This window comes from Triticum dicoccoides, chromosome 5B (genome assembly GCF_002162155.2).
Source record: "Triticum dicoccoides isolate Atlit2015 ecotype Zavitan chromosome 5B, WEW_v2.0, whole genome shotgun sequence".
Classification (NCBI taxonomy): domain Eukaryota; kingdom Viridiplantae; phylum Streptophyta; class Magnoliopsida; order Poales; family Poaceae; genus Triticum; species Triticum dicoccoides.
In genome coordinates, this window is record NC_041389.1 from 696,828,235 (window position 1) to 696,848,544 (window position 20,310).

Sequence of the window (20,310 nt, forward strand, 5' to 3'; positions counted from 1 at the left end):
TGTCCGCCGCCCCAGCCATCCCTCTAAGCCCCGCCGCACAACTCCGGTGATGCCCTCGACTCGCCAGCCCCTAAGATAGATAATAGTGGATCACTTAATTGAATTTATGATGCAACTTTTGATTTTGAGTTCGTGGACTAAAATACAGGTCCAAACAAGTGTGCATTTTACTCAGCTAAAATTCCCATCAGGAAGCATTGGTCTAGATAGCTGTTATTTACTAGTCCATTTCTGAAAAAACAAAGTCCACAAACATACGGGAATTTGACCGATCAACTACAAGGACCAAGCACGGTCAGTGTGCGTCACAGTCGCTCTCCTCCCCTGCTCCGGCTACTTCCTCTTCCCTTCCTCCCTCGCTCACGTTCATCCCCTCCCCTCCCCTGCTTCCCCCCCTCTTCCCAAGCCCCGATTCACAGCCGCAATTCCCGCCATGAGAGGGGGAGCCGAGCTACATAGCCCCCGGTAGCTTCTCCGCTGCAGCTCCCGGTGCAAGAACCCGCGGCCTTCTTCCTCGCCCCCGTCCGTCCAAGAAAGATGCGCCCGTCACGGCGGGATCTCGCCGTCCTCTGCTGCTTCTTGCTCCTGCTCCTCCCTTTCCTGTCCCATGGCAAGGACATGCCCCTGGGCTCCACCCTCACGCCGGGCGGCAACTCGGCCGCGTGGTCCTCGCCCAACTCCACCTTCTCCCTCGCCTTCGCGCCGTCCCCGACCGCGCCGTCGCTCTCCGTCGCCGCGGTCACCTACGCCGGCGGCATCTCCGTATGGTCTGCGGGCGCCGGCGCGCCCGTCGACTCGGGGGGCTCGCTCCGCCTCTCCTCCACCGGCGACCTGCAGCTGGTCAACGGCTCCGGCGCCGTGCTCTGGTCGTCCGGCACCGCCGGCCGGGGCGTCTCCGCGGCCGCCCTCCAGGAGAGCGGCAACCTCGTGCTCAAGAACTCCACGGGGGGCGCCCTGTGGCAGTCCTTCGACCACCCGACGGACACCGTGGTCATGTCGCAGAACTTCGCGTCCGGCATGAACCTCACCTCGGGCCCCTACGTTTTCGCCGTCGACCGGGCTACCGGCAACCTCACGCTCAAGTGGGCCACCGCCGGCTCCGCCACCGTCACCTACTTCAACAAGGGCTACAACTCCACCTTCACCGCCAACAAGACGCTCAGCTCCCCGACGCTCACGATGCAGACCAACGGCATCGTCTCCCTCACCGACGGCACGCTCAACGCCCCCGTCGTCGTCGCCTACAGCAGCAACTACGGCGAGAGCGGCGACATGCTGCGCTTCGTGCGCCTCGACTCGGACGGCAACTTCCGCGCCTACAGCGCCGGGCGCGGCAGCGGCACGGCCACGGAGCAGTGGTCCGCGGTGGCGGACCAGTGCGAGGTGTTCGGCTACTGCGGCAACATGGGCGTGTGCGGCTACAACGGCACGTCGCCGGTGTGCGCGTGCCCGTCGCTGAACTTCGAGCTCAACGACGCCTCCAACCCCCGGAGCGGGTGCAAGCGCAAGGTAGAGCTCCAGAACTGCCCGGGCAACTCCACCATGCTCCAGCTCGACAACACGCAGTTCCTCACCTACACGCCGGAGATCACCACCGAGCAGTTCTTCGTCGGCATCACCGCGTGCCGCCTCAACTGCCTCTCCGGCAGCTCCTGCGTCGCCTCCACCGCGCTCTCCGACGGCTCCGGCCTCTGCTTCCTCAAGGTGTCCAACTTCGTCAGCGCATACCAGTCGGCGTCGCTCCCCAGCACGTCCTTCGTCAAGGTCTGCTTCCCCGGCCAGCCCAACCCGCCCCTCAGCACCGGCGGCTCGTCCTCCTCGGGGTCCTCCGGCCTGCGCGGGTGGGTCGTGGCCCTGGTCGTCCTCGGCGTGGTGTCCGGGCTGGTGCTCGCCGAGTGGGCGCTGTGGTGGGCGTTCTGCCGGAACAGCCCGAAGTACGGGCCGGCGTCGGCGCAGTATGCGCTGCTGGAGTACGCGTCCGGCGCGCCGGTGCAGTTCTCGTACCGCGAGCTGCAGAGATCAACCAAGGGGTTCAAGGAGAAGCTGGGCGCGGGCGGGTTCGGCGCGGTGTACCGCGGCGTGCTGGCGAACCGGACGGTGGTGGCGGTGAAGCAGCTGGAGGGGATCGAGCAGGGGGAGAAGCAGTTCCGGATGGAGGTGGCGACCATCAGCAGCACGCACCACCTCAACCTGGTCCGCCTTATCGGCTTCTGCTCCGAGGGCCGGCACCGCCTGCTGGTCTACGAGTTCATGAAGAACGGCTCGCTGGACTCCTTCCTCTTCGGCGCCGGCGGCAGCAACACCAGCGACAGCGGCAAGGCGATGTCGTGGGCGACGCGGTTCGCGGTGGCCGTGGGCACGGCGCGCGGCATCACGTACCTGCACGAGGAGTGCCGGGACACCATCGTGCACTGCGACATCAAGCCGGAGAACATCCTGCTCGACGAGCAGCACAACGCCAAGGTGTCCGACTTCGGGCTCGCCAAGCTCATCAACCCCAAGGACCACCGGCACCGGACGCTGACGAGCGTGCGCGGCACCAGGGGGTACCTGGCGCCGGAGTGGCTCGCCAACCTGCCCATCACCGTCAAGTCGGACGTGTACAGCTACGGGATGGTCCTGCTGGAGACGGTGAGCGGCCGCCGCAACTTCGACATCTCGGAGGAGACGAGCCGGAAGAAGTTCTCGGTGTGGGCGTACGAGGAGTACGAGAAGGGGAACCTCCTGGCCATCGTGGACCGGCGGCTGGCCGGGGAGGAGGTGGACATGGCGCAGGTGGAGCGCGCGCTGCAGGTGAGCTTCTGGTGCATCCAGGAGCAGCCGTCGCAGCGGCCGACGATGGGGAAGGTGGTGCAGATGCTGGAGGGGATCATGGAGCTGGAGCGGCCGCCGCCGCCCAAGTCGTCGGACAGCTTCATGACGGTGACCACGGCCACCACGGGCGGCGGCTCGGGCAGCGGCGTGAGCAGCAGCGTGGCGTCCACGTTCGCGTCGTCGGTGGCGGCGCCGCCGGCGCCCGTGCCGTCGCCGAATGTGGAGCAGGAGATGTCCGTGGGGCGGTCGGCGTCCGCCCGCACCCGGGAGATCGCGGCGCTCCCGCTGCGCTCGTCGGAGCCATACATGACAATGTAACATTGCCTTTGAGGTCTGGCATAGTTGAGAAGCATGCGTGTATGTGCCGGATGAACCACAATTTGTAAGTAAAATAGAACTAGACCGAAGGCTACTCATCGTAATTTGTACAAATAATTCAAATTTGAGGCACAAGACAAAAGTGCAAGCATGAGGACAGATGATGGACAAGGTTTTTTTTTTTCGAAAAGGGGACTCCCCGGCCTCTCCATCAGAACGATGCATATGGCCACATTTATAAATAAAATAGGTTCAACAAGGTCTCAAAGTCTGGAAATGAAAATAAAGGCTAGCTCACAGAGAGCCTTAACGCCAAAGACAAAAATGCCCAGAGCCACATCCGCTGGCAAAACAAAGATAGAAAAACTAATCGTCTATCCTATTACATGACCGTCATCCAAACTGGTTGAAGATATCCCGCGCTACCATCTCCCACCGGACAGATCCAGTAATCAAACGCTCCCTGGCCTCCGTCGGAGTGAGTAAGGACCACATACAAATCAGCGTTGTAGCTTGGAATAAAACCTGCAAAAAATGAATAGTTGTTGTTCTGTTAAAAACCAAATCATTTCTGCAGTTCCAAATTGCCCATAACAACGCACATACTCCTACACGAATGTGTCTAGCTGTATCGGACTCTATCCCAACAAGCCACGTTCCAAATAACGTACCGACCGAATTCGGAGGAGTAATGTTAAAGGCAATTTGCACAGTGCGCTACAAAACTCTCGCCAACGCGCACTCAAAGAAGAGGTGCTTAATGGTCTCGTCCCGATCACAGAAACTACACCTAGTAGATCATGTCCAATTGCGCTTAACCAAGTTGTCCTTTGTTAAAATAACTTGTTTATGTACAAACCACATAAACACTTTAATCTTCAAAGAAACTTTTACTTTCCAAACATGTTTGGAACTAGGAATGACACTAGAGTTAATGACATCGATTTACATCGACTTAACCGTAAATTCTCCAGACCTAGTAAGTTTCCAACACAACTGATCAGGCTGATGAGCTAACTGAACCTCCATCAGTCTACTCACCAAATGAAGCCATGCTTCCCACCTATCACCAACAAGCACCCTCCGAAGCTGGATATTAAGGGGAATGGACTGCATAATCGTTGTAACTAGCGCATCACGTCGTTGAACAATACGATACAGGGACGGGTACTGGAGCGCCAATGGCGTATCACCAAGCCAAGTATCCTCCCAAAAACGGGTATTGTTGCCATTACCGACAATAAACTTTGTTCTATTAAAGAAGGCTGCCTTAACTCTCATAAGCCCCTTCCAAAACGGCGAATCAGTTGGTCTCACTGTCACCCGTGACAAAGTCTTGGACTGCAGATACTTGTTACGGAGAATCTGTGCCCACGTTGCGTCAGTCTCAACTGATAACTTATACAACCACTTACTGAGAAGGCATCTGTTCTTGACCTCAAGATTCTCAATACCCAGACCCCCTTGGTCCTTTGGTCGACAGATGATATCCCATTTGGCGAGTTGGTACTTTCTCTTTAGTTCATCACTCTGACAAAAAAATCTTGATCGGTAAAAGTCCAGCCTTTTCCTAACCCCAACTGGAACTTCAAAGAAAGATAGTAGGAACATCGGCATACTCGTGGGCACCAAATTGATAAGAATCAATCGGCCTCCATAAGACATGAGTTTGCCCTCCCAGCAACTAAGTTTTTTTCTCAAACCGATCTTGGATGCATTTCCACTCTCTGTTTGTTAGCTTACGATGGTGAATGGGTATACCTAGGTAAGTAAAAGGTAAAGCCCCTAATTCACATCCAAACAATTGCCTATAAGCCTCTTGTTCCTCCTTGGCTCTACCAAAGCAGAACAGCTCGCTTTTATGAAAGTTAATCTTTAATCCGGTCAATTGTTCAAATAAGCATAACACCAGCTTCATATTTCTCGCTTTTGCCAAGTCATGCTCCATAAAGATGATTGTATCATCAGCGTACTGCAGAATGGACACACCCCCATCAACTAGATGAGGCACCAAGCCACCCACCTGACCGGCCTCCTTTGCCCTTCCTATGAGAATTGCCAACATGTCAACCACAATGTTGAACAAAATAGGAGACATTTGATCACCTTGCCTCAGGCCTTTGTGTATCTGGAAATAATGACCTATATCGTCATTCACTTTAATTCCAACACTCCCTTTTTGCGTGAAGGATTCTACCTGGCGTCGCCAAGCTTCATCAAAACCCTTCATGCGTAATGCCTGTTGAAGGAAGGGCCATTTGACTTTGTCGTACACTTTCTCGAAATCCACTTTGAAAACAACCCCATCTAGCTTTTTCGTGTGGATCTCATGGAGCGTTTCATGAAGGACCACAACCCCTTCAAGGATGTTCCTGTCCGGCATGAAAGCAGTTTGGGTAGGCTGCACCACAGCATGTGCGATCTGTGCGAGCCTATTAGTCCCGACCTTGGTAAAGATTTTGAAACTTACATTAAGAAGACAGATGGGCCTGAATTGCTCAATTCTCACAGCCTTTGTTTTGTTAGGAAGAAGATTTATCGTTCCAAAATTGAGCTGAAAAAGCTGAAGCTGCCCAGAGAAGAGATCATTGAACAAAGGCAACAGATCCCCTTTAATAATATGCCAGCACTTTTTATGGAACTCCGCTGGAAATCCATCAGGGCCCGGCGCCTTGTTATTTTTCATTTGCGATATGGCCTCAAACACCTCTTTCTCAGAAAAAGGAGCCGCTAGAATATCATTCTCCACCACTGTGAGTTGAGGAACATCCTCAACCCTGGACTCATCCAGAGACACACAGTTATCCTTTGGAGGACCAAACAGCTGCTTGTAATACTCAGTAATGTACAATTTTAGGTTTTCCTGCCCTAAAATTGTTCATTCATCTTGCTCAAGCTGAAAGATCCTCTTCTTTCTATGTTTACCATTAGCGATCATGTGAAAGAATTGAGTGTTCGCATCCCCCTGGACTACTCGCCGGACCTTGGCCCGCAACGCCCACTTCAATTCCTCTTCACGAAGAAGTTCTTTCAGCCTCATCTCCGCGTCAAGCTTGGCATGAAGCTCTGTGGCCGTCAGCACCGTGGTTTCTGCTTTTACATCTAGGGACTGAATAAGGGAAAGGAGCCTTTCCTTTTCGACCTTATAAATCCCGCTAAGATGCTTAGCCCACCCACGCAGGAAACTTCTCAAATGCCTCTTATTCTGCCAGCGCTGAAGCGCAGTCTTCCCTCCTGAACCCTTAGCCCACTCTCTGGCTACGAGATCAAAGAAACCTTCTCGTTCAACCCAAGCCAGCTCAAAGGAGAACGAGTTTTTGTTACCCAGGTGGGTGGCCTCACCAGAGTCCACAAATAACAGCGTGTGATCAGAAATACCATGGGACAAAGCCTGAACTGTTAATAACGGAAACTTCTGTTCCCAAACGACACTAGCCAACACTCGATCCAACTTCTCATACGTCGGATTTGGCAGCGTGTTAGCCCAGGTGAATTTTCTACCCGAGAGCTCAATCTCTCTCAGGTCAAGACTTTCAATGATAGTATTAAACATGAACGACCATTTGCCGTCAAAGTTATCATTGTTCTTATCCTCACGCCGTCTAATGATATTGAAATCACCCCCCACCAGGATAGGAAGCTGCTCGGAGCCACAAATCCTAACGAGATCAGCCAAGAACTCGGGCTTGAGTTCGGGCTGTGCGGCACCATATACCGCAACCAAAGCCCAATTAAATCCATCATCCTTCGAACGTACCCGAAACTTGACCACAAAGTCACCCATTACCACACTTCGAACCTCGAGCGCTTCGCATCGAACGCCGAGTAAGATCCCACCCGATCTCCCTCTCGGTGGCAGGCAATGCCAATCAAAATCAATACCTCCCGACAAAGTATTTAGAAATTGTGGCGTAAAATTATCTCTACCGGTCTGCGATAGAGCGATAAAATCTAATCGATGCTCGACAGACGCCTCAGCAAGAAACCTTCTTTTAGCCAAGTCCTTTAGACCTATGCTATTCCAAAAGATTCCTTTCATAGTTCGTCATGGAATTGTTTAGCCGTACGAATCCTAGCACTCCTACGCACTGCGGACACCGGGTACACCTTCTGTTTCCACTTGCGTTTAGAGACAATTTGACTCTGCAACCGGTCCTCACAACCAGTCTCAGAAGGTCTAGCCATAACCATCTCAGAAGTATCATCCTCCTGTTCCGCCTCAGGTATGGGAGGAATAAGATCCGCACAAAAATTATCGGGCACCCTGACCCCAAAGCATCAACCTCAAAATCACTCATAGGCTTAACCGCCGTTATATTACAAATCATCTCTAAGGCCCACTCAGCCTCTAGATCCAGAAGATCATTAACAGAATTAGAGATTTCAGTAACATTACTACCAAGTGAAACTCCTAATTCATTTGCATTTTCAACAATCTCATCATTAGAAAAATGCAGAATGGAATTAGAAGTATTAACCGACATACCATTAGTGACCTCAACGTCACGGAGCTTGGCCGCCCTCATGGAGCACCGTTGCTGAATGTCGTCCACATCCGGCTGAGTCTGGAGACGGCCACTCACCCGTCGCCCCTCAGACATCGAATCCTGAATCCCTCCAAACACTATAACCTCCTCCCGAGAGATCCTGGTTGGGGTAGGGCCTCCTGCCTCACCCCAGCCGCTAGGCCGGTCCGCCTGCACGGACTCCCCAGCAGACTCGCCAGGAAGAGGAAAGGCACTCACCACGGCCTCAGATGTCTCGCGCGCCCCACAGGGCGGAGCCAACGGCGAACGGGGGGAAGGGAGTGCATGGGCCACCTGCCCGAACTCCCCACCCAACACCGGAGAGGCCACCACCATAGGCCCCTCAGGAGAAGAGGGCTCCGAGGCCACCTGCCCCGAGCCCCCTCCCGATGGCACAGTCGCCACCAGCAGAGAGGTAGACACGACGGGAGAGGAGGTGTCCGAGGCCACCTGCCCCAGACCCCCTCCCTGTTGGGGAACGTGGTAATTTCAAAAAAAATCCTACGCACACGCAAGATCATGGTGATGGCATAGCAACGAGAGGAGAGAGTGTTGTCCACGTACCCTCATAGACCGTAAGCGGAAGCGTTAGCACAACGTGGTTGATGTAGTCGTACGTCTTCACGATCCGACTGATCCAAGCATCGAACGTACGGCACCTCCGAGTTCAGCACACGTTTAGCTCGATGACGATCCCCGGGCTCCGATCCAGCAAAGCTTCGAGGATGAGTTCCGTCAGCACGACGGCGTGGTGACGATGATGATGTTCTACCGGTGCAGGGCTTCGCCTAAACTCCGCGACGATATGATCGAGGTGGAATATGGTGGAGGGGGGCACCGCACACGGCTAAGGAACGATCCATAGATCAACTTGTGTGTCATGGGGTGCCCCCTGCCCCCGTATATAAAGGAGCAAGGGGGGAGGAGGCCGGCCCTAGGAGGGGGCGCGCCAAGTGTGGAGTCCTACTAGGACTCCCTAGTCCTAGTAGGATTCCACCTCCCTTGTTGGAGTAGGAGAAGGGGAAAGAGGGGGAGAGGAAGAAGGAAAGGGGGGCTGCGCCCCTTGTCCAATTCAGACCAGAGGGGGGGCGCAGGCCTCCTTCCTTTTGGCCTCTCTCCCCTATTCCCGTATGGCCCAATAAGGCCCATATACTCCCCGGCGAATTCCCGTAACTCTCCGGTACTCCGAAAAATACCCGAATCACTCAGAACCTTTCCGAACTCCGAATATAGTCGTCCAATATATCGATCTTTACGTCTCGACCATTTTGAGACTCCTCATCATGTCCCCGATCTCATCCGGGACTCCGAACTCCTTCGGTACATCAAAACTGATAAACTCATAATATAACTGTCATCGAAACCTTAAGCGTGCGGACCCTATGGGTTTGAGAACTATGTAGACATGATGTAGAACTATTCTTGGTCAATAACCAATAGTGGAACCTGGATGCCCATATTGCCTCCTACATATTCTACGAAGATCTTTATCGGTCAAACCGCATAACAACATACTTTGTTCCCTTTGTCATCGGCATGTTACTTGCCCGAGATTCGATCGTCGGTATCCAATACCTAGTTCAATCTCGTTACCGGCAAGTCTCTTTACTCGTTACGTAATGCATCATTCCGTAATTAACTCATTAGCTACATTGCTTGCAAGGCTTATAGTGATGTGCATTACCGAGAGGGCCCAGAGATACCTCTCCGACAATCGGAGTGACAAATCCTAATCTCGAAATACGCCAACCCAACATGTACCTTCGGAGACACCTGTAGTACTCCTTTATAATCACCCAGTTACGTTGTGACGTTTGGTAGCACCCAAAGTGTTCCTCCGGTAAACGGGAGTTGCATAATCTCATAGTCATAGGAACATGTATAAGTCATGAAGAAAGCAATAGCAACATACTAAACGATCAAGTGCTAAGCTAACGGAATGGGTCAAGTCAATCACATCATTCTTCTAATGATGTGATCCCGTTAATCAAATGACAACTCTTTTGTCCATGGCTAGGAAACATAACCATCTTTGATAAACGAGCTAGTCAAGTAGAGGCATACTAGTGACACTATTTTTGTCTATGTATTCACACATGTATTATGTTTCCAGTTAATACAATTCTAGCATGAATAATAAAAATTTATCATGATATAAGGAAATAAATAATAACTTTATTATTGTCTCTAGGGCATATTTCCTTCAGTCTCCCACTTGCACTAGAGTCAATAATCTAGTTCACATCATCATGTGATTTAACACCAATATTCATATTTGTATATGATTAATATCCATAGTTCACATCGTCATGTGATCAACACCCAAAGGGTTTACTAGAGTCAATAATCTAGTTCACATCGCTATGTGATTAACACCCAAAGAGTACTAAGGTATGATCATGTTTTGCTCGTGAGAGAAGTTTAGTCTACGGGTCTGTCACATTTAGAGCTGTATGTATTTTGCAAATATTCTATGTCTACCATGCTCTGCACGGAGCTACTCTAGCTGATTGCTCGCACTTTCAATATGTATCCAGATTGAGACTTAGAGTCATCTGGATTGGTGTAAAAGCTTGCATCGTTGTAACTTTTTACGACGGTCTCTTTTATCACCTCCATAATCGAGAAACATCTCCTTATTTCTCTAAGGATAATTTTGACCAATGTCCAGTGATCTACTTCTAGATCACTATTGTACTCCCTTGCCAAATTCAGAGCAAGGTATGCAATAGGTCTGGTACATAGCATACTTTATAGAACCTATGACTGAGGCATAGGGAATGACTTTCATTCTTTTTTCTATTTTCTGTCGTGGTCGGGATTTGAGTCTTTACTCAATTTCACACCTTTGCAACACAGACAAGAACTCTTTCTTTGACTGATCCATTTTGAACTATTTCAAAATCTTGACAAGGTATGTACTTATTGAAAAAACTTATCAAGCATCTTGATCTATCTCAACAGATCTGGATGCTCAATACGTAAGTAGCTTTACTGAGGTCTTTCTTTTAAAGAACTCCTTTATGCTTTCCAGAAAAATTCTACATCATTTCTGATGAACAATATGTTACTCACATATATTTATCAGAAAGGCGGTAGTGCTCCCACTCACTTTATTGTAAATACAGGCTTCACCGTAAGTCTGTATAGAACTATATGCTTTGATCAACTTATCAAAGCGTATATTCCAACTCCGAGATGCTTGCACCAGTCCATTGATGGATTGCTGGAGCTTGCACACTTTGTTAGCATCTTTAGGATTGACAAAAACTTTCTGGTTGCATCATATACAACTCTTCTTTAATAAATCCATTAAGGAATGCAGTTTTGACATCCATTTGCCAGATTTCATAAAATGTGGCAATTGCTAACATGATTCAGTCAGACTTAAGCTTCGATACGAGTGAGAAAATCTCATCGTATTCAACACCTTGAACTTGTTGAAAACATTTCGCAACAAGTCGAGCTTAGTAGATAGTAACACTACTATCAGTGTCCGTCTTCCTCTTGAAGATCCATTTATTTAACATGGCTTGCTGATCATTGAGCAAGTCAATCAAAGTCCATACTTTGTTCTCATACATGGATCATATCTCAGATTTTATGGCCTCATGCCATTTCACGGAATCTGGGCTCATCATCGCTTCCTCATAGTTCATAGGTTCGTCATGGTCTAGTAACATGACTTCCAGAACATGATTACCGTACCACTCTGGTGCGGATCTTACTCTGGAAGACCTACGAGGTTTGGTAGTAACTTGATCTGAAGTTCATGATCATCATCATTAACTTCCTCACTAATTGGTGTAGGCATCACTGGAACTGATTTCTGTGATGAACTACTTTCCAATTTGGGAGAAGGTACAATTACCTTATTAAGTTCTACTTTCCTCCCACTCACTTCTTTCGAGAGAAACTCCTTCTCTAGAAAGGATCCATCTTAGCAATGAATCTTGCTTTCGGATCTGTGATAGAAGGTGTACCCAATAGTTACCTTTGGGTATTCTATGAAGACGCACTTCTCCGATTTGGATTCGAGCTTATCAGGTGAAAACTTTTTCACATAAGCATCGCAGCCCCAAACTTTAAGAAATGACAACTTTGGTTTCTCGCCAAACCACAGTTCATAAGGCGTCATCTCAACGGATTTTGATGGTGCCCTATTTAAAGTGAATGCAGCTGTCTCTAATGCATAACCCCAAAACGATAGTGGTAAACCGATAAGAGGCATCATAGATCGCACCATATCCAATAAAGTGCGGTTATGACGTTCGAACACACCATTACGCTGTGGTGTTCCATGTGGCGTGAGCTGTGAAACTATTCTACATTGTTTTATATGAAGGCCAAACTCATAACTCAAATATTCTCCTCCACGATCAGATCATAGAAACTTTATTTTCTTCTTACGATGATTCTCCACTTCACTCTGAAATTCTTTGAACTTTTCAAATGTTTCAGACTTGTGTTTCATTAAGTAGATATACCTATATCTGCTCAAATCATCCGTGAAGGTCAGAAAATAACGATACTCGCCACGAGCATCAATACTCATTGGATTGCATACATCGGTATGTATTATTTCCAATAAATCAGTAGCTCAATCCATTGTTCTGAAGAACGGAGTTTTAGTCATCTTGCCCAAAAGGCATGGTTCGCAAGAATCAACTGATTCATAACCAAGTGATTCCAAAAATCCATCTTTATGGAGTTTCTTCATGCGCTTTACACCGATATGACCCAAATGGCGGAGCCACAAATAAGTTGCACTATCATTATCAACTTTGCATCTTTTGGCATCAATATTATGAATATGTGTATCACTACGATCGAGATCCAACAAACTATTTTCATTGGGTGTATGACCATTGAAGGTTTTATTCATGTAAACAGAACAACAATTATTCTCTGATTTTAAATGAATAACCGTATTGCAATAAACATGATCAAATCATATTCATGCTCAACGTAAACGCCAAATAACATTTATTTAGGTTTAACACTAATCCCGAAAGTATAGGGAGTGTGCGATGATGATCATATCAATCTTGGAACCACTTCCAATACACATCGCCACTTCACCCTCAACTAGTCTCTGTTTATTCTGTAACTCCTATTTTGAGTCACTAATTTTTAGCAACCGAACAAGTATCAAATACTCAGGGGCTACTATAAACACTAGTAAGGTACACATCAATAACCTGTATATCAAATATACCCTTGTTCACTTTGCCATCCTTCTTATCCACCAAATATTCAGGGCATTTCCGCTTCCAGTAACCATTTCCTTTGCAGTATAATCACTCAGTTTCAGGCTTTGGTCCAGCTTTGGGCTTCTTCGCGGGAGTGACAACTTGCTTGCCATTCTACTTGAAGTTCCCTTTCTTTCCCTTTGCCCTTTTCTTGAAACTAGTGATCTTGTCAACCATCAACACTTGATGCTCTTTCTTGATTTCTACCTTCGTCGATTTCAACATCACGAAGAGCTCGGGAATCGTTTTCGTCATCTCTTGCATACTGTAGTTCATCACAAAGTTCTACTAACTTGGTGATGGTGACTAGAGAACTCTATCAATCACTATCTTATCTAGAAGATTAACTCCCACTTGATTCAAGCGATTGTAGTACCCAGACAATCTGAGCACATGCTCACTAGTTGAGCGATTCTCCACCATCTTTTAGCTATAGAACTTGTTGGAGACTTCATATCTCTCAACTCGGGTATTTGCTGGAAATATTAACTTCAATTCCTGGAACATCTCATATGGTCCATGACGTTCAAAACGTCTTTGAAGTCCCGATTCTAAGTCGTTAAGCATGGTGCACTAAACTATCAAGTAGTCATTATATTGAGCTAGCCAAAAGTTCATAACGTCTGCATCTGCTCCTGCAATAGGTCTGTCACCTAGCGGTGCATTAAGGACATAATTCTTCTGTGCAGCAATGAGGATAAACCTCAGATCACGGATCCAATCCGCATCATTGCTACTAACATCTTTCAACACAATTTTCTCTAGGAACATATCAAAATAAACATATGAAAGCAACAATGCAAGCTATTGATCTACAACATAATTTGCAAAATACTACCAGGACTAAGTTCATGATAAATTAAAGTTCAATTAATCATATTACTTAAGAACTCCCACTTAGACAGACATCTCTCTAGTCATCTAAGTGATCACGTGATCCAAATCAACTAAACCATGTCCGATCATCACGTGAGATGGAGTAGTTTTCAATGGTGAACATCACTATGTTGATCATATCTACTATATGATTCACGTTTGACCTTTCGGTCTCCGTGTTCCGAGGCTATATCTGTATATGCTAGGCTCATCAAGTTTAACCTGAGTATTCCGCGTGTGCAACTGTTTTGCATCCGTTGTATTTGAACGTAGAGCCTATCATACCCGATCATCACGTGGTGTCTCAGCACGAAGAACTTTCGCAACAGTGCATACTCAGGGAGAACACTTCTTGATAATTTTTAGTGAGAGATCATCTTAAAATGCTACCGTCAAACAAAATAGAATAAGATGTATAGCAGATAAACATCATATGCAATCAAAATATGTGACATGATATGGCCATGATCATCTTGCGCCTTTGATCTCCATCTCCAAATTACTGTCATGATCTCTATCGTCACCAGCACGACACCATGATCTTCATCATCTTGATCTATATCAATGTGTCGTCACATGGTCGTCTCGCCAACTATTGCTCTTGCAACTATTGCTATCGCATAGCGATAAAGTAAAGCAATTATTTGGCACTTGCATCTTATGCAACAAAGAGACAACCATAGGGATTCTGCCAGTTGCCGATAACTTCAACAAAACATGATCATCTCATACAACAACTTATATCTCATCACGTCTTGACCATATCACATCACAACATGCCCTGCAAAAACAAGTTAGACGTCCTCTACATTGTTGTTGCAAATTTTACGTGGCTGCTACGGGCTTAGCAAGAACCGTTCTTACCTACGCATCAAAACCACAACGATAGTTTGTCAAGTTGGTGTTGTTTTAACCTTCGCAAGGACCGGGCGTAGCCATACTCGGTTCAACTAAAGTGAGAGAGACAGACACCCACCGGTCACCTTTAAGCAACGAGTGCTCGTAGCGGTGAAACCAGTCTCGCGTAAGCGTACGCGTAATGTCGGTCCGGGCCGCTTCATCTCACAATGCCGCTGAACCAAAGTATGACATGCTGGTAAGCAGTATGACTTATATCGCCCACAACTCACTTGTGTTCTACTCGTGCATATAACATCTACACATAAAACCTAGCTCTGATACCACTGTTGGGGAACGTGGTAATTTCAAAAAAAATTCCTACGCACACACAAGATCATGGTGATGGCATAGCAACGAGAGGGGAGAGTGTTGTCCATGTACCCTCGTAGACCGTAAGTGCAAGCGTTAGCACAACGCGGTTGATGTAGTCGTACGTCTTCACGATCCGACCGATCCAAGCACCGAACGTACGGCACCTCCGAGTTCAGCACACGTTCAGCTCGATGACGATCCCCGGGCTCCGATCCAGCAAAGCTTCGGGGATGAGTTCCGTCAGCACGACGGCGTGGTGACGATGATGATGTTCTACCGGCACAGGGCTTCGCCTAATCTCCGCGATGATATGACCGAGGTGGAATATGGTGGAGGGGGGCACCGCACACGGCTAAGGAACGATTCGTAGATCAACTTGTGTGTCATGGGGTGCCCCCTGCCCCCGTATATAAAGGAGCAAGGGGAAGGAGGCCGGCCCTAGGAGGGGGCGCGCCAAGTGTGGAGCCCTATTAGGACTCCCTAGTCCTAGTAGGATTCCACCTCCCTTGTTGGAGTAGGAGAAGGGGAAAGAGGGGGAGAGGAAGAAGGAAAGGGGGGCTGCGCCCCTTGTCCAATTCGGACCAGAGGGGGGGCGCATGCCTCCTACCTTTTGGCCTCTCTCCCCTATTCCCGTATGGCCCAATAAGGCCCATATACTCCCCGGCGAATTCCCGTAACTCTCCGGTACTCCGAAAAATACCCGAATCACTCGGAACCTTTCCGAACTCCGAATATAGTCGTCCAATATATCGATCTTTACGTCTCGACCATTTCGAGACTCCTTGTCATGTCCCCGATCTCATCCGGGACTCCGAACTCCTTCGGTACATCAAAACTCATAAACTCATAATATAACTGTCATCGAAACCTTAAGCGTGCGGACCCTACGGGTTCGAGAACTATGTAGACATGACCTAGAACTATTCTTGGTCAATAACCAATAGCGGAACCTGGATGCCCATATTGCCTCCTACATATTCTACGAAGATCTTTATCGATCAAACCGCATAACAACATACTTTGTTCCCTTTGTCATCGGCATGTTACTTGCCCGAGATTCGATCGTCGGTATCCAATACCTAGTTCAATCTCGTTACAGGCAAGTCTCTTTACTCGTTACGTAATGCATCATTCCGTAACTAACTCATTAGCTATATTGCTTGCAAGGCTTATAGTGATGTGCATTACCGAGAGGGCCCAGAGATACCTCTCCGACAATCGGAGTGACAAATCCTAATCTCGAAATACGCCAACCCAACATGTACCTTCGGAGACACCTGTAGTACTCCTTTATAATCACCCAGTTACGTTGTGACGTTTGGTAGCACCCAAAGTGTTGCTCCGGTAAACGGGAGTTGCATAATCTCATAGTCATAGGAACATGCATAAGTCATGAAGAAAGCAATAGCAACATACTAAACAATCAAGTGCTAAGCTAACGGAATGGGTCAAGTCAATCACATCATTCTTCTAATGATGTGATCCCGTTAATCAAATGACAACTCTTTTGTCCATGGCTAGGAAACATAACCATCTTTGATAAACGAGCTAGTCAAGTAGAGGCATACTAGTGACACTATTTTTGTCTATGTATTCACACGTGTATTATGTTTCCGGTTAATACAATTCTAGCATGAATAATAAACATTTATCATGATATAAGGAAATAAGTAATAACTTTATTATTGCCTCTAGGGCATATTTCCTTCACTCCCAACGCAGAGAAGGACTCGGGCGCCACCTGCCCCGAATGTCCTACCTCAGCAGGAGAAGAGCAACCCGAGGCTGCCTGCCCTGGGACCCCTCCCGACAAACCGGCCACAACCACCGGTGCCACGTCCTGAGGAGGGACATCGTGCTGAGCACGAGAGGGAGTGGCCACCTGCCGACTCACCTCCTCCTCTCCCCAGACCGAGACCGACGAAGCCCCAGGAACCCCAGGAATAGTACACACAGTATCCTCAAAAACCAAAGCAGGCAACGTGAGCTCAAAAGCCTCCTCGGACTCCACCCGATCACTCCACAGTCTCGGGGGTGCAGAAGCGGGTTCGAAGGACCCAAATCTCAGAGTCGTCATAGGCACCGAGGAAGGTGGAGCCACCCCATCCCTAGTCGTCGCGGACTCGGACCCCGGTCCCTTGGACAGCTATCATCCAGAGTCATCGACCGGCGGCTCCTTTGCTCCCGCGCTGTCATCATCCTCGTGCATATCCACGTCAGACTCGTGAGCCTCCACAGCCAAAAGGCTCTCATCCTCAAACTCAATAACCAGATTATAAATCCTGCCACGATAAGCTCACTTAACAACTTCCGACACAAAGTCGATGTTCAGAATACTAACCAGAACCCGAGCAATCCCGTGAGCTCTGGTAAACGCCATATCCACCCGCTCAGGCTTCCCCATCAAAATACCCAAGCTAGCCACAACCCGAGCATCCTGCAACAACTTGGAGGGGACCCCGGAGAAACACAACCACGCCTGAGTAAGCGGCTTACCCTGAGGCTCCACCTACTTCCACTCATGAAACTCAAGGACGCAATCAGTTCCCGGTACTTTACACATCCCAAAACTCAGCAATCTCTGCAGATCCTCCACCAAAGGAAACTCAACTCTGAACATCTTATCAGCGAGACTGACGAGGTCCCACTGGAAGTCCCCGGAGGCCAGCTCCCGAAGCCTCTACATGATCTGTGTCTTAGAGACCTCCCCTTTAGTGACCTTGACAATCCTCGTAGTCATGCTCGGGGTCTCATCAGCAACCTCTCACTCAATCGGAGACCCAAAAAACGTGAGCTCAACACAGTAAACTCCATACATCATAAGCGACGGTGCCTGATCTTGCAGAATCGGTCAGTCCCCAGAGTCGTGTGCCGGCTTACCACAGGTATCACATAACAGAGCCACACACTCCGCAATGAAGTGGCCCTTGTCGCCACAATGATAACAAAGCATTTTTTCCTTCTTGCGCGCCCATTTGGACGCCCTATCAGACTCAACCCTATATGTCATCTCCGCAGACACATCAACCATAGCCTCGTTCTCAGGAACCTGAACGGTAGCAAGAGCCGTCACCACCTCCATAGCGTGACCGGTCAACACTGGCTCCTCAGTAGCCCCGTTATCTGTCGTCTGCTCGACAACAACAAGTGGGGGCGGTTGTCATGGACGGTACCGGCCCCCTCGACCGCCCCGACCACCACGATGGCCACGGAAACCTCCCCGCTGCCAATTACCCGGACCAGAAGGCCCCTCAACGAAGCCACCTGAAGGACCCAAGAACGGCCTCTCAGCCGAACCGTCGCATTGCCACGCATAACCACGACCTCCACCTGTGGACGAAGAACCACGGTGCTGGCCATCCCCATAGGCATCGTAGCCGTCATCCCCCCATTGACCCCGGGGCGCAGCCACAGTACCACCAACGTTGGACTGCAACGGTGTGGGGCGGAGGGGCTCTAGGTTGCGGACCCAAAGAAACAGGCGGCCTTGGGGACACAGCCCCCCGGCCCGCAGCGGCCACCGCAGCACCGCCTGAAGCCACCGGCCGAAGACCGGAGGCCGGCCCGCCTTGCCCGGCTGACGGCAAGACCGGTGCCGGCGGCATCCCAATGGTCGCCCCGCCAGCAAAGTACATCGCACCAGGGCCACCTGACCCGCGTCCCGCGGCGGCCTTGGGGGGGCGCCACGCCGCCACGCCTTGCACCCGACGCCGGCGCCGGCAGCGCGGCCCGGCCATTGCCCTGATCCGGCGGCGGCACCCCACTGGCACGACTTGCCCCGCTAGGCGGAGGCGGCCTCTTTCCGGGAGGAGGCGCACCACCAAGACCTGCCATCGCACCGAGAGGAAGGATGCGGCGAGCCCGGCCAGGTCCCGCCGTACGTAGCCGCGGCGCACGTCGACTCAGAACCCTAGGGCGCTGCGACAGAGGAGGCGACGACGATCGGTACGTGCATGCGCCCCTCTCCACAGTATTGATCGGAACCGGTTCCGGCTGGGCCTCATACCCACCGGACCCCGGAACACCAACCGGCCCAATAACTGTCGTCTCGGCTCGGCCCAGGAGCAAATTCAAACGCTCCTGGTGAGCGTCGCGGATCTGGATCGCCGTGACCGCCGGCGACACCGCCGCGGTCACCTCCGGCGCCGATCTAGAGCTTTTCCGGCGTGCATTCTTTCGTCTCTTCACCAAAGTCCAGGAATCCGGCCGAATCATATCAAAAAGAGTCAAATTCGGGAGACATACCTTAGGCAATGGACCCTTCCAGGGCCGGACCGCTGCCGCCGCCGTTCGCCGGTGAACTACCCGGCGCAACATCTCCGTAGTCTCCCCCGCATGAAGCCCGACTCTCGCTGGATCATCGACAGGAAGGATCTCGTCTTCGTCATATCCAACGCTCAGAAAATCGCAAAGGAAGTCGGAGGGAGTCGCCGATGGAGGAGACACGGCGGCGCCGCATACGCATCCTCGTCTCCCTCGCCGTCATCAGCTTCGGTTAGGGCCCAAAACCGGCCTCCCACCTTCCGGTGATCACCGGAGGAGATGGGTGACGTCCCCGCGGGGATCCCGGCGGCCGGCGCCGCCAATCGCCCCTCGCATCGCCTCATTGACCTCTCATGCTTACAAACAACCCGATTCGGTGGGTGCTTCTTAATATATGACTAGTTGTGGGCGCTAAGCTAAGCATCCATTCCCTCAAGATGATGGACAAGGCGATTGTGATGCATTTCGGATGCCGACCGCACTCTGCGTTGGGAGGTGCTTGCTTGATTCATATGACCTGGGTGTTTCTCGGTGGCTCTGATGATTGTGATTAGTACTGGTGCCTTGGTGTTATGGCACTGGCAGTTTGGCACCTACCCTACCACTACCAGTGGGTGTGGCTGCATTGGACGGACGTGGGTGGGTGCAGTGCAGGGGTCCGTTTTCAGCGGACTTGTGCATCAACTTGAACAAGTGTGCAACTTGGATGAATTGCCCTGGACCCGTTTGTGGATCAAATGGCACCAACCACAAGAGAATCCGGCATCATGTGTCACTATTTGTCATCACTGGCTGATGAGATGCGCCCGGCCTCCATTAATGTAGTTTACGAGGACAAGCATGTGAGTGGGGTGAGACTCCATCGATGCTTGGTTCATGCAAGCAGCCGCTCTGCTCTTCGTACTGCTGCTAGCGGAGCTCAGATCCATTGTAGTATTATTATTTTTTGATGGGTCAGATCCACTGTAGTATGTGCTATCTGTCCGCCTCTCGGCTTGATTGCTTGGGTTTAGTTTAAATAAGGCGAGAGAGAAAAGATGTCATCAATT

At 50.0% G+C, this 20,310-nt stretch overlaps 1 protein-coding gene across 1 annotated transcript; it reads left to right on the forward strand.

Moving 5' to 3' along the window:
- Positions 1 to 315: 315 nt before the first annotated feature.
- Positions 316 to 3,291, forward strand: LOC119312729 (G-type lectin S-receptor-like serine/threonine-protein kinase At1g34300). Its single transcript, XM_037588492.1, has one exon. It carries the CDS (start codon positions 538 to 540, stop codon positions 3,130 to 3,132), a length of 2,595 nt encoding a protein of 864 aa, XP_037444389.1. The 5' UTR covers positions 316 to 537; the 3' UTR covers positions 3,133 to 3,291.
- Positions 3,292 to 20,310: the final 17,019 nt, after the last annotated feature.